The sequence below is a fragment of the Gymnoscopelus microlampas genome (assembly GCF_963454915.1).
Source record: "Gymnoscopelus microlampas genome assembly, chromosome: 11".
Lineage (NCBI taxonomy): Eukaryota > Metazoa > Chordata > Actinopteri > Myctophiformes > Myctophidae > Gymnoscopelus > Gymnoscopelus microlampas.
The window spans coordinates 16,411,317-16,430,876 of NC_139948.1; the positions used below are offsets into that span (position 1 = coordinate 16,411,317).

The window sequence follows — 19,560 nt, forward strand, 5'->3', positions numbered from 1 at the left end:
TAAATTATTAGTTGTCTGATGTGGTGTGTGCTTCACTGTACTGTGGAACAATGACTGTGTGACTGTAAAGACTTATTGGTCCTGTTACTTTTGGTGGCTCCATTTTACTTAGGATGTTTGCAGTGAATAGAAGCCTTACTTTCCCTTATGCATGCATATGTACCTACAATACAGCACGCACGCACACACACGTGCACACACACGTGCAAACACGCAAACACACACACGCGCACGCGCACACTCACTCTCTCTCTCTCTCTCTCTCTCTCTCTCTCTCTCTCTCTCTCTCTCTCTCTCTCTCTCTCTCTCTCTCTCTCTCTCTCTCTCTCTCTCTCTCTCTCTCTCTCTCTCTCTCTCTCTCTCTCTCTCTCTCTCTCTCTCTCTCTCTCTCTCTCTCTCTCTCTCTCTCTCTCTCTCTCTCTCTCTCTCTCTCTCTCTCTTTTGGAGCTAAACAGAAGGGAAATTATAAAGTATGTGTGATAGAGAAAACTTCTCAAGATGTCCACTTTACACATCACTATCAATAACTAATCACTCCAACTCCACCCAAAACCACAAACAAACAAAAAGTGGCTTTTGCACCCTCACCCTTTTTTGTGATTTCACCAATTGCCATCATGCAAATTAAAAGTAACTCCAGCAATTTGCCCATTTAGTTATTAATATAAATGTTGGCGGCTTTAAATTAGCAAAGCATAATAATGGACATGCTCTACCAGTTTCTCTCATGACCAATCACAATGTGTATTTTGACATTTAAGGAAATCTACAGATTAACTTCATGAACAACGTGAACAATGTCTGAAAATGGTAGAGCCACTCCCATATGCGTGGCACTGAGAAAAGATTACTAATTATTTTTTAAAGTGCATTGAGGAAATTATATGTATTATAAATGACCAAACACATAACTGTATGGGTTTATAGCAGCCACTTTACAGTGCAGGTGGGTGTTGGCACACGCACACGCACGCACACGCACACACACACACACACACACACACACACACACACACACACACACACACACACACACACACACACACACACACACGCACACAGCAATCATTAAATTCTCCTCTTTGCATGTATCCGCTGGTAACCCAAGCATAAAACAGAAAAAGGACATTACAGCAGTATCTCTCCTCAGTAACTCTGCATAGTTATCATTTTTTAAACACACATAGGTCTACTGGAATGTTCTTTTAAAAGCAGTTCCGTCTCAGGCCTGTACTGTAACTGTGAGGTGGCATTCTGGGTTTAACCCTAAGGAAATCAATACAGTGGTCCTAGTGTTGAACAATCATTTCAGATCGTTAGAGGCACTTACAATGAAACAAATATAACCACATGAGCAGTCACTAAGGTAACCAGTCACTGATTCAAATCATTATGATTACTGGGTAGAAAAATAATATTATCATAATAATAACAAAAACAAAACAAAAACAAAAATCAGGCTGGGGTAAATTCTGAGTAATTCCCCCAATTCTTGTGTTAGAAGCCTTACTGTTATACTGTAAGGTTTCAAGGCAGGTCTGACCCTCCTCACTGTTTACTGACCACAACTGTGTTCAGTTGACGGGTCTTCTAATCCGCCAATATAATGTCTATGAATGTGCTCTAACTTGTACGTGCATGTGCTTGCTCATTGCAACTCCATACACCGAACAACCTAGGTAAATCATTTAACAAATGGTTGTGCCACTGGATTACAGTAGTTGAACCCAGTTTCAGAAACAAGACTCTGGGACGGGTCTCTGTCTGCCCAGGGAGGTGGTGCTGTATCGCGTCCGCTGCAGAGTGGCATAACTGGGTTTCTCTGACAACAGACTGCGATGGGCTGGAGGGGCTGCTACGTCCCCATTCTTCTGCAGGGAGGCACACCTGCGCAGTGTCAGGTCCAGCTTTGTGTGTACGTTGCTGGAGCTGTGTGCACGCTTGATGTCGGCAGAGCTGTGACTCGTAACCTTTCCGTTGACCAGCAGTGCTTTGCCGTTATGGATGTCACTCCTCTGGAAACCATTGGCTTTCTTGTCGTCCGTCGACACGATCGCAGTCAGGGTTCCATTGGAGAGAGACAGCCTCGCCAAATGACCGTTTACCATCTTTCCCGGCTGTCCATGGCCATTCATGCGTCTATCATGTCCCTTGCCGGGTGTCCTTTGGATATCTTTTCTCATGAAGCCAGGTTTCAGAAAGGACAAGAGGCTGTCCTGGCTCCTTCCCTCTCCCCCCCTCAGCCCTTTCCTCTCCTCAGGGTTCATGATCATTTGTAATAAGTCTCTCTGACCCCTTGGTGTCAGCCCTGACTGGACCTTAGCTCTCTTCAGTGTGGAGTCCCTGCTCGGGGGGGCACTGTGGCTGATGTGCCCCCCCAACATAGCCCCTCTCTGGGAGTGTAGGTCCAGGGTCCTGCCCTGGTCCTGCCTAACCCTCTTGGAGGTCCTCTGTACCAGTGAGCCATCATCCTTGATTTTAACATGGCTGCTATTAGTTATGTTTCTCTCCCCAGCCGGCCTGATCTGTCCCTCTGGCATTTTGGGGGAGTCACATGTGTCTGAACTGGGTCTGTCCAAGCAGCTAAGACTGCTGGCACTGGGGGAGCTTCCCAGGTCCCTCTCCCAAGCTTCAGAGGCCCTTGCCGGGGCTTTCGCCTGTGGCGGAGTGGCCACCAAAGTAATGATGGGGTCTTTGGTGCAGCGTGGCCGACGTCCTGACTCCAGATACTCCACCAGTTCTCCAGGTTGGGTCGGCGCAGGATGCTTGGAGCGATCCTTGGAGCGATCCTTGGAGCCGAATGACCAGCGCAGAGGCAGGACCTTACTCAGCGTGTCCTTGGCCTTGGTGGGTGACCTCATGCTTACGCTCCTGCCCTGGGTTCCCCGGACAAACGGCTCGGCTATAAACCCATCTAGAGCAAGACAAAGTGACTGTGAATAAGTAAAAGTTAATTCATAAAACCTTGTTAGAGGAGAGGTCTCAAAGTGCTTCACAGGATCATAATAATAATATGACAGTTTAAATAAAATAGAGATAATATAAGGTGATGCAAGAAAGTACCAGCTAAGATGTACTTCAATAGAGATTAAAAGACCATGAGCACAACAATACAAAGGTAAAACAAGATTAAGTGCCCTATTTTGGGGCAGGTGGATTGGTGTGAGGTGTGCCGCAAATGGGTGAATTGACAATTTCCAGAGTCAAGTGGTGTTTTTATGCATGTGTTTGTTATTTTGGGGCCTAACCAGCCGGTGTGGAAGGAGAGGTGCAGTAGATGGTGTGATGTTTGCAAATCGCACGGCAATTCTGGGGTCAATGAGGACCAGGATTTGCTGCATCTTCCGCCCGTCTGCTTGGACCATGTTTACCAAAGTATAATGAGGTGCACGCTTGTTCAATGCTATTTTCTGCCCAATTTAGTGGGTTAGTTGGTGGAGGCAAAACCCAGACAGACATCTCCAAAATCTCACAGACCCGCTTTGTAATCTATACAAAAAGTGTGTTTCACTTTGGTATGAATCCCCCAAGCTGGAAAACTTATTTTAGGGTGTTTTCTATACATTGTAACCCACATGTGACAGTGGTTAAATGCTTGTATGTGAGTCACAAAGCATAGAGAATATTGAAGGCATAATATCCATATTGGTTTCTCCTGAATAAAATGTTTACTGAATGGTCAATGTAATGTAATAATGTAATAATCCAAAGATTGATTATTACATTTCTTCAGGTGCTAGTGAAACACAGTCATCATCAAGCAGTACCAGAACAGAACCAGCTGCAATCGATTCAGCTGATGCTGAATCGATTTTTCCACACTGTGATTTAAAACTCTTGCTGAATCTCATTACTATTCTGCATTCAGGAACAGAAAGTCATTATTTGTAATTAAGCAAGCATTGGTAATCAAATTCCCTCTGTGTGTGTGTGTGTGTGTGTGTGTGTGTGTGTGTGTGTGTGTGTGTGTGTGTGTGTGTGTGTGTGTGTGTGTGTGTGTGTGTGTGTGTGTGTGTGTGTGTGTGTGTGTGTGTGAACACACAGAGGTGAAGCACCGGTGACACGCTAATGTTGTTTTTATAACAACTTAAACACACCCGTCGTAACTACCGTCGTTAATGTAGTGATGTTCAAGATGATTTTATGGTTTCCAGGCAACCATGCTCCTCACTGTATACATCATGGTCATGAACAAATAGCTGAAACCATGTCCCACATCTTAAATGGGTGCCATGTATACAGGGGACTCTACGTAAGTAGGCATGACAGAATAGTGAATTTGATATCTAAAGATATCACTTCTATTTTCAGGTCCTCCATCATGCTGTATAAGCATTCTACTGTGACGCCGAGCATGTTTAACCTGTGTAACGATGATTCTGTGTTCTCTAACATTTCAGCTAACACCCCTGATGTCATTGTTGTTAATGAAAACCATAGGGAGGTGCTCGAGGTCGGCTGTACTTTTCACTACAGCTTAGAGGAAGCCTTCCTAACCAAAGTGCTAAAATATCATCAGCTAGAGCAGACCATCTCTCAGCTAGGCTACAGATGTAAACACTTTTTTTTAATCTTTGGTAGTCTAGGACACGTGCACAAGTTGGTTGTGAGGGGCCTGCAAATGGCCGGCCTCTCCAAAAGGAGGGCTAAACAATTAGCAAGGTACTGCTCAATATCAGCTATTATAGGAAGCCGCTCAATTTGGAGGAGGCATTGCTTCCTTTACCCATGATTGTTGTCCGCTGTGTTTGACAAGTATGCCATCTTTTGTTTTGTATGTAACATTGCTCTGCTTTACATGCGCTTTGTAACTAACTGTTTTCCCTTCATCTGAATGCACTGGCAGTGTTTATGTCCTTTGTACATCCTGTACTTCTTATTATGTGGACATAAATAAATATTTCAAATGTGTGTGTGTGTGTGTGTGTGTGTGTGTGTGTGTGTGTGTGTGTGTGTGTGTGTGTGTGTGTGTGTGTGTGTGTGTGTGTGTGTGTGTGTGTGCACACGTACAGTATGCGGTTGACCTTTAGGGCCGCTTAGACGGATAAGTGTGAGGCAGGCAGCGGATGGGCAAATTGGCTATTTCCGGAGGTGAAGTGGCATGTTTGTTTATTTTGAGTACAGTGAGGTAGTTCCTGTTTGCCATCAAGTGGCATCATGTGTGTCAAGTGGGGCGCAATGATAGCTGAGGGAATAGTGTGTTAATCACATAACTGCAATGTCCCTGTTGCAACATATTCTCATATCCAGGTCATACTAAGGCAGTGGTTCTAAAAAAAAATCATGTCAAGGACTCCCAAATTAATATGTACCGGTATTTGGCCACAACGTGGACCCCTATCGGAAAATATTTTGTGCCATAGACCCCCATACAAAATTTGTGTTGTTAAAATGTTCAAGATGTTTTGAAAATAGCAGATGTACTGTATATACAGTACTGCAGTGATTAAACTTTTGCTGGGGACCCCTGGAACCCCCTCAAGGACCTACTTTGAGAACAACTGTACTGAGGCGACGAGTTGGGCAACATCTGAACAAGTGTCAGATGTTTGACACGATAGGCTTTCCTGTTGCGTCACATGTTGATGAGGAAGACATGATTTATGAAATTGGTATGCTGAGTCGGCAGAAGTAGACTTCACACCGCTCGGCATGGGCGCGTGCTCAGCTAGGGCCTCAGTCTGGGCTCAAGTCTGCTTATGATGGTGCGCCTACCTTGTTTTACGTCAACCTATTATGAGTTTGGAGTGAAACTGCACTCCCTCGTGTCATAGTACATTTCGGCCAACTTACTACCATATTACAACCTGGGAGCGAGAACTTGTAGCCCGCTTTGATTGCAGCTTGAGACCTTGTGGCAGTTTCCTGTCTCTCTACTATCCTATCTAAATAAAGAAAAAACAGAACTCACCTGATGTACGATCTATGTGTATGATTTATGAATGATAGAACAGGCTGTGTCAGTGTTTTGCTCACTTGTCTCTAGTGCTTTAGGTGCTTCATCCCGGAACACAGGCAGCTCGGGGGAATGTGGTGCCGTCGTGGGCCCGCCAGGGCACACTGTGGATCCTGCAGAACCCAGGCTGCCCCTCTTACTGCCCCCTCTCAGTCGGACCAGCCAGTGGTCAGAGGTGGATGAGCTAGTGGAGCCTGAAGAGCAAGAAAAACAAGGACAAAGATTTAATCAGTGGCCTCGTTCCAATAATTACCTGGAATATAGACCAAAGACAAAGTAATTTACAATTGTTAAAAAGAATAGATTTGATTCCTAATGTTGGCCTGGATGTTCCTTTATAATGGTTTTATACCATGTCCCATTCAGGTTAAAGGGTCCTTAGAGTTCATAGTTTAATTCTGACCTGGTCTTGTAGCTCCAAGAGTGAAATGTTGCTTGGTCTAAGAGGCTAGGAGAACTGACAATGATACAAAAGAATGTCTAACAGAATGCACTATAAGGAAGCACAAAACTGATTATTATTTTAATTTTACACAAATCTCTGATATTCTCTCTGATCATTTTGTAAGACTATAACATCTCCATCTACCCCAAGGGACACAAATGTCCCAATGCATGATAAAACACTTTTTTATTACAGATAAAGCTGAGACTGTTTTATTTTATTGACTCTACCAAACCTTCTTCGAATTGTAGCAATGCGTTTCTTGACAGTCTCTACGTACTGCTGACAAGTTTAGCTTCATTCCTTTGACTATTGCTAATGTAAACCCTAAAACATCTTAATCACAACAAATGTGCTGGTGATTTAGAGCCATACTTGTCATACTTTAACTTGTCAGTGATCAGTGAATTTCAATACGATTTACGAGATACAAGATTTTTGTATTCAGACACCACTACATGTGGTAACGTCATAGGCGTAAGTAATGCTTAACTTATACTCTGTCACACAAGGTTGCTTGCCCCAAAATACTACATCTCACAAAGCATTGCATCGCTACTATAGTACGACTTGAGAGTGAGAAAATGTTGTCCACTCTGGTTAGGTCAAAAATCTGATTTGAGCTTGCAGTCTGAATATAGCCTTTATACCCTGCAGGTAGAATTTATGCACTCCCATGTCCATCCTAGTACCAAATACAGAACGGTACACAGACAGAGATACATTTTATACTTTTTTTTTCTTCCCAGTTAGCATTATAGCATTTCTTCCATCTGTCAGAAAGGAAGAAGGAACATAAAGATGCTTCTTGTTCCAGGAAATAGAGAACAGGTTAGAATCTGATGTATGGCCTGCAATCACACTTCAGACACCTTGATACCGCCATATTTCGTACAGATTCTTCATAATTGTTTCCTCAACACAGGTCCCTATGCTGCTAACCTGTGACTGAGGAGCTGGCAGACCATGGGGGGATGGTGTTTCGTCTCTGGTAGAACAGGATGTAGGCTCCTCGCGTGCACACCTCCGCCTCGGGAACCGGCTCTGCGCTGCTGTCGTCATAGTTGTACCACTGGCCATCTACCGAGTTCCTACAGAAGGCTGTGATAACAAAATGGAAAAGAAACCAGCTAAAACATGCATATGGATGAAACTCACAGAGAAAATGTGTCAATATATGTCCCGTGGAGCTTATGCAAAAACAGAGACGGTACAAAAACAGTTCTTCCCATTGTGACCGAGTTGAATACTGTATTTGATTCACACGTTCACCCTTCATGGGTTGTATGTGAATACATGATTACGTGGCATCATTCACACCTGTGTAGTGTCCCCCGTGCATCCCTCCGTGATGGTTACACACTGCATACAGATCATACAGGAAGTCCGGGGAGGTCGAGTCGGACGCCCCCGGCCGCTTCCATGAGCCTGGCTGGGGAGGGGGCCGGGTGCCATGGCTGCGTTTCACCACATGAGGCGCCATATCCAGACCGGCCAGGGGGAAGCGCACCAGTGTCGTCAGCTTGTTCCGGCGCTCACCCACTTGGCGGAAACGCTTCAAGTGAAGGATGAGTATGTCAGGCAGAGTCCACAGGCTCATCTTCACCATGCCCTGTTGCAGCTGCATGCAGTGTGGACACTTCCATGCATCATCTGGTGCTAACTGACATAGAGAGAGGAAAGAGAGAGAGACGGTGAGAAAGAGAAAGGGTCAAAATAATATACAGTATACAGTATAATCTTAAATTGTCAGGGGCCTCAAGTATATCAAACATATGGTTTTCATGTACAAATTGTGTGCTAACTGACTAACATTGGAGTGCCTTGTGTTGGTCAGCGGCCATCCTGGAACAAAAGGCCTTGTCCTTCTTATTACCGTCATGATGATCAGAGGAAGGATGCTGAGATACATATTTGGGAAAAATCAGCCTGCGGGTTGAGCCGAGCCATTGGCGGCCTCCTGCCGAGAGCTTTGACTATCTCGCCTTCAAAGGCCTCGTTGTGGAAACACAAATGGACTGTGACTTGCATTTGTGTCCAAGGTGAGTGCATGGGTGTAAAAGAGTGTGAGAAGAATATGTGTGTGATAGAACCGCAAAATGTGTGTGATTGTGTGCAGCATAGCAGTGGGTCTTCAGAGAGGAAGAAAAAAGAAAGACTAAGAATAATGAGGCTCCACAGGGGATCTGTCTGCATTTGGTCAACACTGCTTGGTGGACAAAATAGCAAACATGGCAGAAGTCTCACAGCTCACATTTCGATAAGCAAACCAACAATTCAGCTAAGAAGATTGTGTCCGTTTTCTCAGCTCCTCAGAGCATGGCACCGAATGTCCGTTGCTGGTGTGAGTTCAGTGTAAGCCCTATATACTTTGTTGTACACACAATGGCAAGAATAGCCGATCTACGAGCTCACAACGTGTCGCATCACGATGTGTTGTGAGCTGGGACTTTATTCGGCAATGCAGATTTGCCTGCCAGGAAATGTCCACCTCCCTTTTCTCAGACCAGGTGAGTGGTACATTCATGAAAATGGCTATGCCAACTCCAAACAGCCCCAAAGACACAATGCCAGCACTATTTGCCCCCACTGATTCTGAAAACAGAAGTTAAAGGAGGGGGAGGAAATGCCCCCCCCCCTTCTCAGTCCAGGAGAGATTATGAACATGGCTATGGCAACCCCCAAACAGCCCCTAGGACACGTGCCATCGCTATTGTACCACTCACCAGGACTGAGAAGAGGGGGGGGGCATTTCCTGGCATTCTGTATTTCAGAATAAAGTCGCCCTCCTTTACTTCTGTTTTCAGAATCAGTGGGAGCAAATAGTGCTGGTGGAGTGATTTAGACCCAAACTGGGATTGAACCCCAGTCTCACTCGGCAAGTGGGAAATTGGCTATGAATTGGTTGATCAAGACACCTCTTACCTGCCTCATCTTTACATTTCCACAAGGTGGCGGCAAAACATCACAACAGCAGTGTTATTTAGTAATAAAGCCTGATCAAGACGCCTGTATGATTCCTGCCTCATCCTTCATTTCCACAAAGTGGAAGCAAAACAGCAGTAGGAATACTCCCAGAGTCATTTAATGAGGACATGGAGTTAAAGGACAACATTTCAACCCATGGGGTGCCCGCTGGCGTAGCAGTCCAGGCGCATACCACATATGCTGGTAATCCAGCTTGACAGCGTGTCGCGGGTTCGACTCTTGATCCCAACGACCTTTGCTGTGGGTCTCCCCATTTCTTGTCAGCCTACTTTCCTATCAATAAAGGCAGAAAAAGCCCCCAAAGATTAAGTTGTTCAGGCAAATTTGAAGAGAGACTGTCACACACACCACACAGCTGTGTCCAATGACTAATTGACATCACCAGCTGGATTGGAAGTGACTGTTCAGTAGTGTTGTTGCTGACTTTTATGACATTTTTAAGTAACATCACAGAAGGACTGAAAGGGTTTTAAACATGTTTATTTATTGACACTGTGTGAGGAAGTTTATTTGGTGGTCACCCGTCTCCTCTGCAGTGCTGGCAATCTTGCAAGCACTGTAGAGGAGGAGGGGTGTTTGTTCAGGTTTGTATTATGTTTTGTCTTATTTAATAGTCTCAACAGTTGAATTTGTTTGTAAGTTCCTTTATGATTAATAGTAATTGTGTAAGATAACTCATGGGCCTTAGTTAGCCATGTTTGAGTTATGGTATGGTTTTCCTCACCTGTTTAAAAGGCATGCTTGTAATAGGTGAAGGGAGTTCAGTTTGGCTTGAGGCTAGCCGTGACAACATCCAGGGGAGAGCTTCCAGGGCCTTTGTGGAAGTTTTTTTTATCATGTTCCAGTTTCTTAAGTTCCTGGTTTGTTGTTTTCTTTAGCTGTCAATTGTTTTTGGCCAGTCTTTATTATTACATTATTATTTTGCCTGGGTTTGCACTTTGAATAATCTTGCACAGATCTTTTTTGTTATTTGTAATAAAATACAAATAACTATTTATGGACCTGTCGACTTTTTGGAGCCTTGACCATCCGGCTAACCTTCACAGAGACAATGCAACAAAGCACTTTGGTATAGTTCTATCCATCTATGAAAGTTATTTCATAGTGCAGTTTGTAATGTACTTGTGATGTGTCTGAGAAGAGGTTACACTAAAGGAGTAACACTAAATTGCTGTCAACCTTTCTAATTTGTGGTAATTTTGCATTATGGATATTATGGGCATATGCACCTTTTTTAATTCTAAACATATTATTAACAGCTGTTATTTTCTCATATTTCAAGGGTGATAATGTTCACATCCCTGAACAACTATCTAGATAGCTTCAAGGGCAAACATCTTTTTTACACACATTAACCACATTATCGTCTCTGTTAACCACTCTGTAATGCCTAATTCATGCTTTGTCGTACGACTGTGTCCCATGCCGAAAATAGCTGCTCTACAAGATCATAACACGTCAACATTAATGGGAGATGAACAATATTACTAAACCTTGCCACAGTGAACCAACAGGATGCATTATTAAAGCTGCAATCCAGGATTTCTGCACATTTATCTCCCTCTCCGGCAATGAGTTCAAATGATGATGTATAATTAAAAAGCTTGACTGCGATGCTTCCCTTGTTGGTATGGTATCCAGCTAACCAGTGTGAGTGTGAACAGCATTGGTGGAATATATTATTTACTGGAGTTAAGAAAGTTTAAATATCATTATGTGATATGATTGTATAGAATCACAGGAACTGCTGTGTACGCTGTAATGTTTAATTTGTCATTTTTTCTCCCAATTCAATCGTTATGCCAATTCCGAATCTCCCCACACTTATGTGTGTCACTGTTATACCCTACAGTTTGGTCATGTGGGAGGGTGTAGACGAGCATGTGTCTCCTAGGCTCCGATACATAAGTCGCCAACCACTTCTTTCACCTGACAATGAGGAGTTTCACCCAGTTCCTCGCCCTGCTGAACAGGAGCCATGACCTACATGTAGGAGTCACCAGTGCAGCGATAGACATTTCCCTCCCGGCCCGGCTTCCCTCCCAACTAACACAGCCAATTGTGTAAGTATGGACACCCGACCAAACCAGAGGCACCACAGAGGATTCAAGGCCCTAATGTCCGTGGTGTGGGGTAGGAACTGTACTAGAACTGTAATACAAAACTGTGCACTTTTGTCAGTGTGGCAGACTGCCACACTGCCAAAAGTGCACATTTTATCTACTGCCCCTGCAGTAGATGACCGGATAGTGCATAATCGTAACAACCATGACATGTCCATCTATGTTACATGTCCCCTCTCTCTGTCTTAACTTCCTGTCTCTCTAAAATCCTATCTAAATAAAACAAGATGGGTGGCCAGTCTGTGACGTCAGTCATCTGATTTGTTTGCATGTACAAACAATATACTGTGTGAACTCAGTTCATATATTTTCTTATGAGCATGATTACTGCTTTGCCTAATAAACAGAAGGCCTCATACTGAGCATTCATGGCCGTAAACTGACCTTGCACTTTTGTATAAACGTTCTTGATAAGGCCGACTGTAATTGTTGTAAATGGACGGCACAGAGTGAAAGACATTCATGACTCATCACCTCTCAGCTCATCAGTATGTATTTAGCAGTCAGTCTTGCTGCCAATCAGGCTGCAGTATAGGGGAGTGTGGGTGGATGATTAGTACACTGTCAGAGTCCATTAACTGAATGACTTGGTTCTAGTTATGTAAGCCTCTGTCACTGTGAAAAGTAACAGAGTTGAACTAGAAAGGGGCGCTCCATCCGTCAGGCCGCGTGGGCTACCCAGGGCTGTGTCAGTCATGGAGTGCAGCCGTCAGTACCCAGGTAAATGTGGGGATAAATAGCGTTTCTACGACGGTTCGACTTTTCACATTTGTGACTACAACTATGGGCGGAACTGAAAGCACTTTTGGAAGCAACTCCAATTTGGGGGTAAATGTGATTGGCTGTTTTCGCTATGAATGAAGGTGTGCCTTGAGATTTTGACTTGCCCAAAAGTCAAAGTGTGTGCGTAAGTGCGTGTGTCTAGGAGGGAATACAGGCAAAAAGTCTAATATCAATGAGCATGTGTTAGTTGACAGTACCTGTTCCTCTTTGGTGTAGAGCTGGAAGCACTCGTCCAGGGTACAGCTGTACTGCTGAACATGATGCTGCTGCTGGTTCCTCACACTCTCTGCATCCTTCACCACCTCCTCCTGGATGTTGCCGAACAGGCTGTGGTCCACAACACAACAGTTCAAAATGTGAAATTGATGTACATGCGTATTCCTTCTGCCTTCTTGCACATTCCCCATTGCTGCTCAGAAACAACAACAATGAGCCATCAGATGCTATTTTTAGCCGCATGCGCTAGCGCGGCTCTATAAACAGCACTAGTCTTAGTCCGACACCCGAGTGACATTTTGTGACACCTAAGTGTCTTAGTCCGACACCCGAGTGACATTTTGTGACACCTAAGTGTCATTGGCTGTCCTGGCTGTCCATCACACTTCCCCCCTTTTAAGCCCCCCTTTTAAGCCAATGGAGAGACGAAAATGTAATGGACACGTTAGTCAACGAATTAGACGAGACGAAAATGTTAGGGCGGGACGAATGGAGAAGAGATCCAATCAGAATTACTCTTTTTGAGGGACTAGTTGGGAAGGGAACCAATCAGAACGATCCTCATTGTTAGTTAGGTTGATCCACCCGGAAGCAGACCATATTAGGGGCCAGCAGTTACACCATACAGGCGGAGGGTTAGCCTAAATGCTAGCGTGCTTCATTACACCTAGTTTGTTCACACTGACTTCAATCTTAGCTATTGTTGGGAAGACCTGTGTGGTGTCACAAAATGTTGCCACCACTTATATAACAAACATTAGAGCGTTAATCTGCAACGCTAAATGTTGGCAGGTTTGGCGAGAGAAACAAGCAATCCAAAAAACAAGTAATCAGGTCTATGAAAAGATTGGGGCCAAAAAAGCCTGCCGCATGCGGCTTTATTATGACTTTGGTCATTCTTGTTATCATGTGTTTGACATGGCATGGGTCAAATATCATGTGAGAGAACTGCTTTCTTATTGGTCAATCAGTTTTTAAGGCATCCGAAAAAACGCAGGAATCAAACTGGGTTCGATAAAAAATATATAATGCTCCATCGCACTTGTCGGATTCTGGAGCAGGTGTGCAAGAGGTCACACAAAAGTGTGTGTTCATTAAAAAAAAAAAAAAATTACGAAAAATCGGACTCTGTCTGTAAAGGCCATTAGTGTTTGTAACATAATAGAGACTTAGAAGTGTGCTGTGTGTGATATTGTCGCTGTCAGGCGGAAACCTTACTTGCTTACTTTTCAGGAATTGTCAAAAATCTTCAATGATTTTCCAATTTTGAAAATAGGAGATATCGCATCACATGTGTTGTGAGCGTGTAGATCAGCTATTTTCACTACTTTTACATCATACGACCAAGTATAAAATAGGGCATTCGTTTATGGGGAAGACTAAATATGGACATATACGTTTTCTGTTCGACAGCGATGCTTTATGTGGTTGGACTGACCAGTCTTTAATCCGGTGCTCCCATTCGATGATCAGCTTCAAGTGAGGCGGTCCTCCGGAACTACACAGCTTCAGAGCTCTGCAGGACATTGGGGTCAAATCAGGGTGGTTAGGGGTCAAATCAACAGCACAGTATTGAAATGTTGCTAAATATGCAAAATGTGTCCCAAAATGAGTAGATTTAAAAATGCCCGAATGGGTTTGCTTACTTCCTGATTTTGTTTAGTACATATTCATTCGATAAACACTATCACTGGCATTTAAAATACTTTACAGTAGGCATGCAATAGTGTACTCGACAGAATACAAACGCAGTACAAAGCAGTAGAATAATAGATGATTACCACATGAAAGGTAATGGTATTGTGGGTTTGTGACCACTAGGTGGCAGCATATCACCAATCAAACAATGGCAACGGTCCATCTTTTGTTGAGCAAGAGGATAAGAGATAGAAAGAGAAAGAAATCTCAAAAAGTGGTGTCTTGTAGTAAACTTGTGTATGATCACCATGATCTCCATAGGCCTGCTCACAGATTTTCATGAGTGAGTATTTGGCTCTGTGATGCCAAAGAGGAAGAAACCCTGCCGATTTCAGATCTCGTCAGAGAGAGAGGGAGAAAATCTCCGCCGAGGATTTATACCACAATAGCTACTAGTAGAACTGAGCCAAGATGTTCCTAACACCGCTTACATACCTGCTATACAAGTATATAAGCAAAGTAAGAAAAGACCAAACTGGCAGTGGCTATTAATCAATCAATCAATACAGATTGGAAAAGCTATGACATTTTTAAATATCGTTGCTGTCCAGTGGATCCAATGTAGTTATTGTTTCCAGAGCATAAGCTTGTGTTAATAGCCTACTTTTCATTGGTTAAATATTTATAAAACTCAGAGACAGACCACTTGCAAAAATAGTAGACCCAAAAGAGCTCATAGATCAGCTATTGTCGCTACTTTTGCATGATGCTGTTGTGCAATGAAGTAGGGCATTAGGTTTCTGCCTGACAGCAACTTTATGTACTATTGCTTGTTGGGTGAATCTTCTCTTTCATTGGAAACACAATATTCTGCATTAACATTTCTAGTGTAGATAACCCCCTTCTAGTTTACAGGGGTACACAGAAAGTGCACTAGCGTCTTGGAACCCCATGTCTGCATAACTCATAAATGTTCGACAAGCTTAATATTTTATTATTTGTGATGCTATCTATATACAGTATTATGCAATTAATATTGCAGGATCAAATGTATTTCAAACAAAGTTGGTCAAGGATGTCTGGATTTGGTACAGTTACAGAATAAGGCACAAGGAGCTGTTTTGCAGACTGACCTAGAGGGAAGATTGTGCATTTCGTCACACGTCATACTTGTATTGCTTTTCACAACATCAAGCTGTTCTGACCTGCTCTCACAAATTGGTAAATATTTTGCTGCCCAGACGGCCTGCTCCAAACCACTGGAAAAACACTGCTTGTATGATCAAATTAGAAGTTCAGAATTTTATATTATAGAAAACAAGTCTGGCAACATATTTTCCCCCATAATCTCATTTATTTTTTCCATACTTATCCAGACCTGGAAATGACTCAAATCTAATGCCATACGTTTCCATACTTGTGTAGGAAGAACCATGGAAATATGCACACTACATGACCTTTTTTACAGATACAAAATGAGTGCTCCCCCCATCCCTGACGTCTGGTCAGTGGGGAAGTTACTAGCTTGTCATGGTAAATTTATGTTTCTGTTCAGGTGTTCTTTGTGGATAGTCCTGAATTCTGGAGGATCAAACTTATACATGTACCTTTATTGAGCAGAGAAGGATTTTAAACACACCAGGGGACATGGAAAGGGACTTTAACCTGTGACTGGTATTTTCAGCTAATTGTGCTTTAGATATAGTTTTTTGTTTGTTTTCTTTTCTTCTGTTGCTTATATCCCTTGTAGGGAAAATGATTGCAAGCTACAAACAGTATCTGATAACTGTGTATTAAGTTACATTTGTGAGTGCCTATCTAAGCTAAACTCACCTGTCCACGGCAGGGTGGTAGAGTGGCCGTCCGTCTTGAGGTGACAGGTAACTGTAGGATGCTGAGCCTCCCACCACGCGGATGTTAAACAGCACTCTGGCATTCTAGAAAGACACCATGACAAGACACCGTGAACACAAGTGGGCTATTGGGGAACAATAAGACAGGGTATAATAACTCAAGTAGATCTCGCACTTCATGTGTGAGCTATTGGGCGTCGTCCTAAGGCCGAACTACATTCCACAAGAGTTCTCGTACGTTGCCCTGGTGACGGTGTACTGCCCGAGCGGTAATGCAACGTCTCTGTGCGTCTGTGTGTCAATCAATCAATCTATCTATCTATTTAACATTTTTGCAAGGGACCCTCATTCATTTCCATTATAACATTTGAAAAAAAAGTTCAAAACATAATTATGTGAAAACTAATGTGTGGAGGTATTTCCTTGGCCTGCTGGCACAAACCTGACTGACACACACACACACACACACACACACACACACACACACACACACACACACACACACACACACACACACACACACACACACACACACACACACACACACACACACACACACACACACACACACACACACACACACACACACATCACAACATCAAACACGTTTCTCAAAAATGTTTTCATGGAATTAATATTCTGATGACGGAGCACCACAGAGTTGGACTTAAGCTCAATTATGACTCTGCACAACACAGCCTGTTTTGGACCTCGGAACAGTCTGTTACTGAGTGAGAAATTATAAGAAAACAAAAACACAAATAAATAAATAATAACTTTCCAGCTGGGCACAGTTTTGCTCTGGGACCAACATTGTGATTTTAATTGCCTCGAGGTGAGGACCGATGAGAGATAGAGAGATCGAGGCAGAGAGAGAGAGAGAGAGAGAGAGAGAGAGAGAGAGAGAGAGAGAGAGAGAGAGAGAGAGAGAGAGAGAGAGACACACAGAGAGACAGAGAGAGAGAGAGAGAGAGAGATGAATAAAAACGTTTTGTAGTACCATACAGAGAAATTAGACAAAAGGAGGAATTCCTGAGGGCTACATTTGAAATAGGGCCACAAGACGATCTGCAGCCAAGCATTAAAAGAAATAAATTAGAGATTTAATAGCTCCCGACAACATTCTCACAGCCAAACCTCCTAAATCTCTCCAGCAGGCCTGAGCCCCTGCATCAGATTTAGAGCACGCAGCAAGCAGAGGGTGGGTCTGCTGAATTGAATCATCATTAAGACATCATTGTTGTCAGTTTACAGTTAGAGACAGTTAGAGATGGCCTTTAGGGCATTTCTGGCTTATTGGAAAGCACAGGAGAAAGCAAATGAAAGACTAGAGCTAGGACAGAGCATGGGAGGTCAATATAGGCCTAAATTCACACACACAATACTCTCAGCATGGGGCCCCTTGCCATGAGGCCCTTTCTACATGAACAGTTCCACTAGATTTCGAAGATTCATTTTGTTGACTGAAACATAATAAAGCTGGAGATAACCACGCTACTTGTTCATATTGTTCTTGATTGAATTTGAAAGCCTGAAATGAGGAGAAGAACCGAAAAGCCTAATACCTTATGCCCTGCCCTGAAACATGCCTATATTGCTCTGAGAACTGTTTATTTCAGTCAGGCTTTAGGAAAGACGGAGTGCTTTGCGCAAATGAAATTGATTTCCTCTCCTTCAAATGAAATCTAGAGTGTAGCTGCTGGCTGAACTCCAGCACAAACAACAAGCTTGACTCCTATGAAGAAAGGGAAAACAGGGAACAGGGAAAACATCTGGTAAAAAGGAACACACCATAGACTTTTAGACATGCTGCTCACCTGAATGCATAAACTAGAGCACGTATCTTCAGCAATTCTTTTGTGTATTAACCCATTCAAATTTTTGCGTTGGCTATTCAAAAATAGCAGATCTACAAGCTCACAGCGCGTCACTGCGTGCCGCGCAGCGAGCTTGTACATCTGCTATTTTTGAACATTTTCTAAATATCTTGTTAGAAAATGTTAGAACAAGTATTAATGGGTTAAGTTCTTAAGCGTACAGTTTTTGAACGAAGCCTCACAATTCCTATGTCCTAGTGTGGTGATGGTACGCCTCACTTGGCCACATGGAAATAGCGATCTTAATAAATACTTCACCAATAACAACAATAGAGCAATGTTGGTGTAAGAGACCCAACTTATACATGCAATAGGCTACTCTTCATGAGTTTCGATTTCACTTTACCATGCATTTCAGTAATGGTCAAGAGCATTAGTCTGCCATGCTTAGGTTCTCGACCAGTGGTAGGCCCGTGGGCCACAACTGGCCAACCAGCGATAATACCGTCAAAATTATTTAGTCAATAATTTACAATATCTGACTGACAGTCACACATAGGTAGGATATGTACAGCAATGGCTGTGCACTGATGAAACCGGGTAGGATGAACGCATAGTTCTATTTGCATTCTTTGAATGTTATGTTTTCACTGTGTTTTCAACTAGCTGCTTTAGATTAATGGATGAAAAGCTTCTCTAATAGTTAAAAAATAAACCAAAACTGTGTTTCACATGCCTTAAAAAATACATTGTTTCTCTCTGTTCTAAGAAGAGACCTTGAAACATGAAAGAGCTCTTGTTCAAAAAGGAGTATAACTGTCCAGATAATTATTATTTTATTAGTTTTTGTTCAGTTTTTGAAGAACTAAATATCCCCTAATTGCCACAAGGATGGGGCCTGCACAAAAAAAACTATCAAGTAGTTATATCACACACATCTTTAATTATTAACTTTAGTAGAAACATAGTTATTATTTTATATAAGGTGGTTTGTTTCATGTTCCAGGTCCTAAATTAGCCATTGATTGTGTTCTGGCCAATCATCATGGCTAAGAAAAAGCATTGGCTCAAGGCCAAACTTACTTGCCGATTGCTTTTCTAGGCCAAAGGCACTAAGAATCATCAGAAAATACGTGATTGCAATAATCAAGTACTATAAAGGAATCTGTGTTGCCTACAGGGTGATTCAAATTCCCTAGATGCCATTGGGCATGGCTCTCTTTCTATATTTGTATTAAACTTTGATGAGGATTATAATACTATTTTAATCATCTTCCAAACGGCCACTAGGGGGTTGAAAAGGATGTTGAAGGTGAGAAATGTCCCATTTCAAACACTATAGCACTTATAGCTTCGTTCTATAAGTCCACCACCCAGCCATGTATCCAGCCATGTATCTTCAGTCTTACATGACTGTTTGTTCTTTCAGCACACATGAAGAGTAACATAGCCCTATTTATCTTCTCAGACTTTTCAGGAACTTCAACACTGTTTATGGACACCGCAGGCAGCTAACCGTTGCATGCTGTCCGTCGAGAACGCGGCCTCATGGAACCCATCAACCTTTCTGCACACGCTCACTGTCAATTCACTGTCAAAGGACTGAAATGCAAGGCAAAGAGTAAAGAGCTGAAATTAGTTTTCTGTTCATTTAAGAGAGTCGGTTTAAGCCCCTCTTTGAACTCAACACGCTAAACTTGCGGGAATGCGGGTGCATGCAAAGACCACCCAAAGACATTTG

The 19,560-nt window shown here is 42.9% G+C and overlaps 1 protein-coding gene across 1 annotated transcript in view; it reads right to left on the reverse strand.

Moving 5' to 3' along the window:
* Positions 1–448: 448 nt before the first annotated feature.
* The window catches only part of usp43b (ubiquitin specific peptidase 43b), a 105,199-nt gene continuing 86,087 nt past the window's right edge, over positions 449–19,560 (reverse strand). Inside the window, exons 9-15 of the mRNA XM_084072707.1 lie at positions 15,983–16,086; positions 13,950–14,027; positions 12,493–12,622; positions 7,722–8,064; positions 7,344–7,502; positions 5,977–6,150; positions 449–2,914 (exon numbers count right to left, since the gene is read on the reverse strand). Of these exons, the coding sequence (XP_083928833.1) occupies positions 1,734–2,914; positions 5,977–6,150; positions 7,344–7,502; positions 7,722–8,064; positions 12,493–12,622; positions 13,950–14,027; positions 15,983–16,086 (2,169 nt within the window). The 3' untranslated portion in view covers positions 449–1,733. The remainder of the gene's footprint in view (positions 2,915–5,976; positions 6,151–7,343; positions 7,503–7,721; positions 8,065–12,492; positions 12,623–13,949; positions 14,028–15,982; positions 16,087–19,560) is intronic.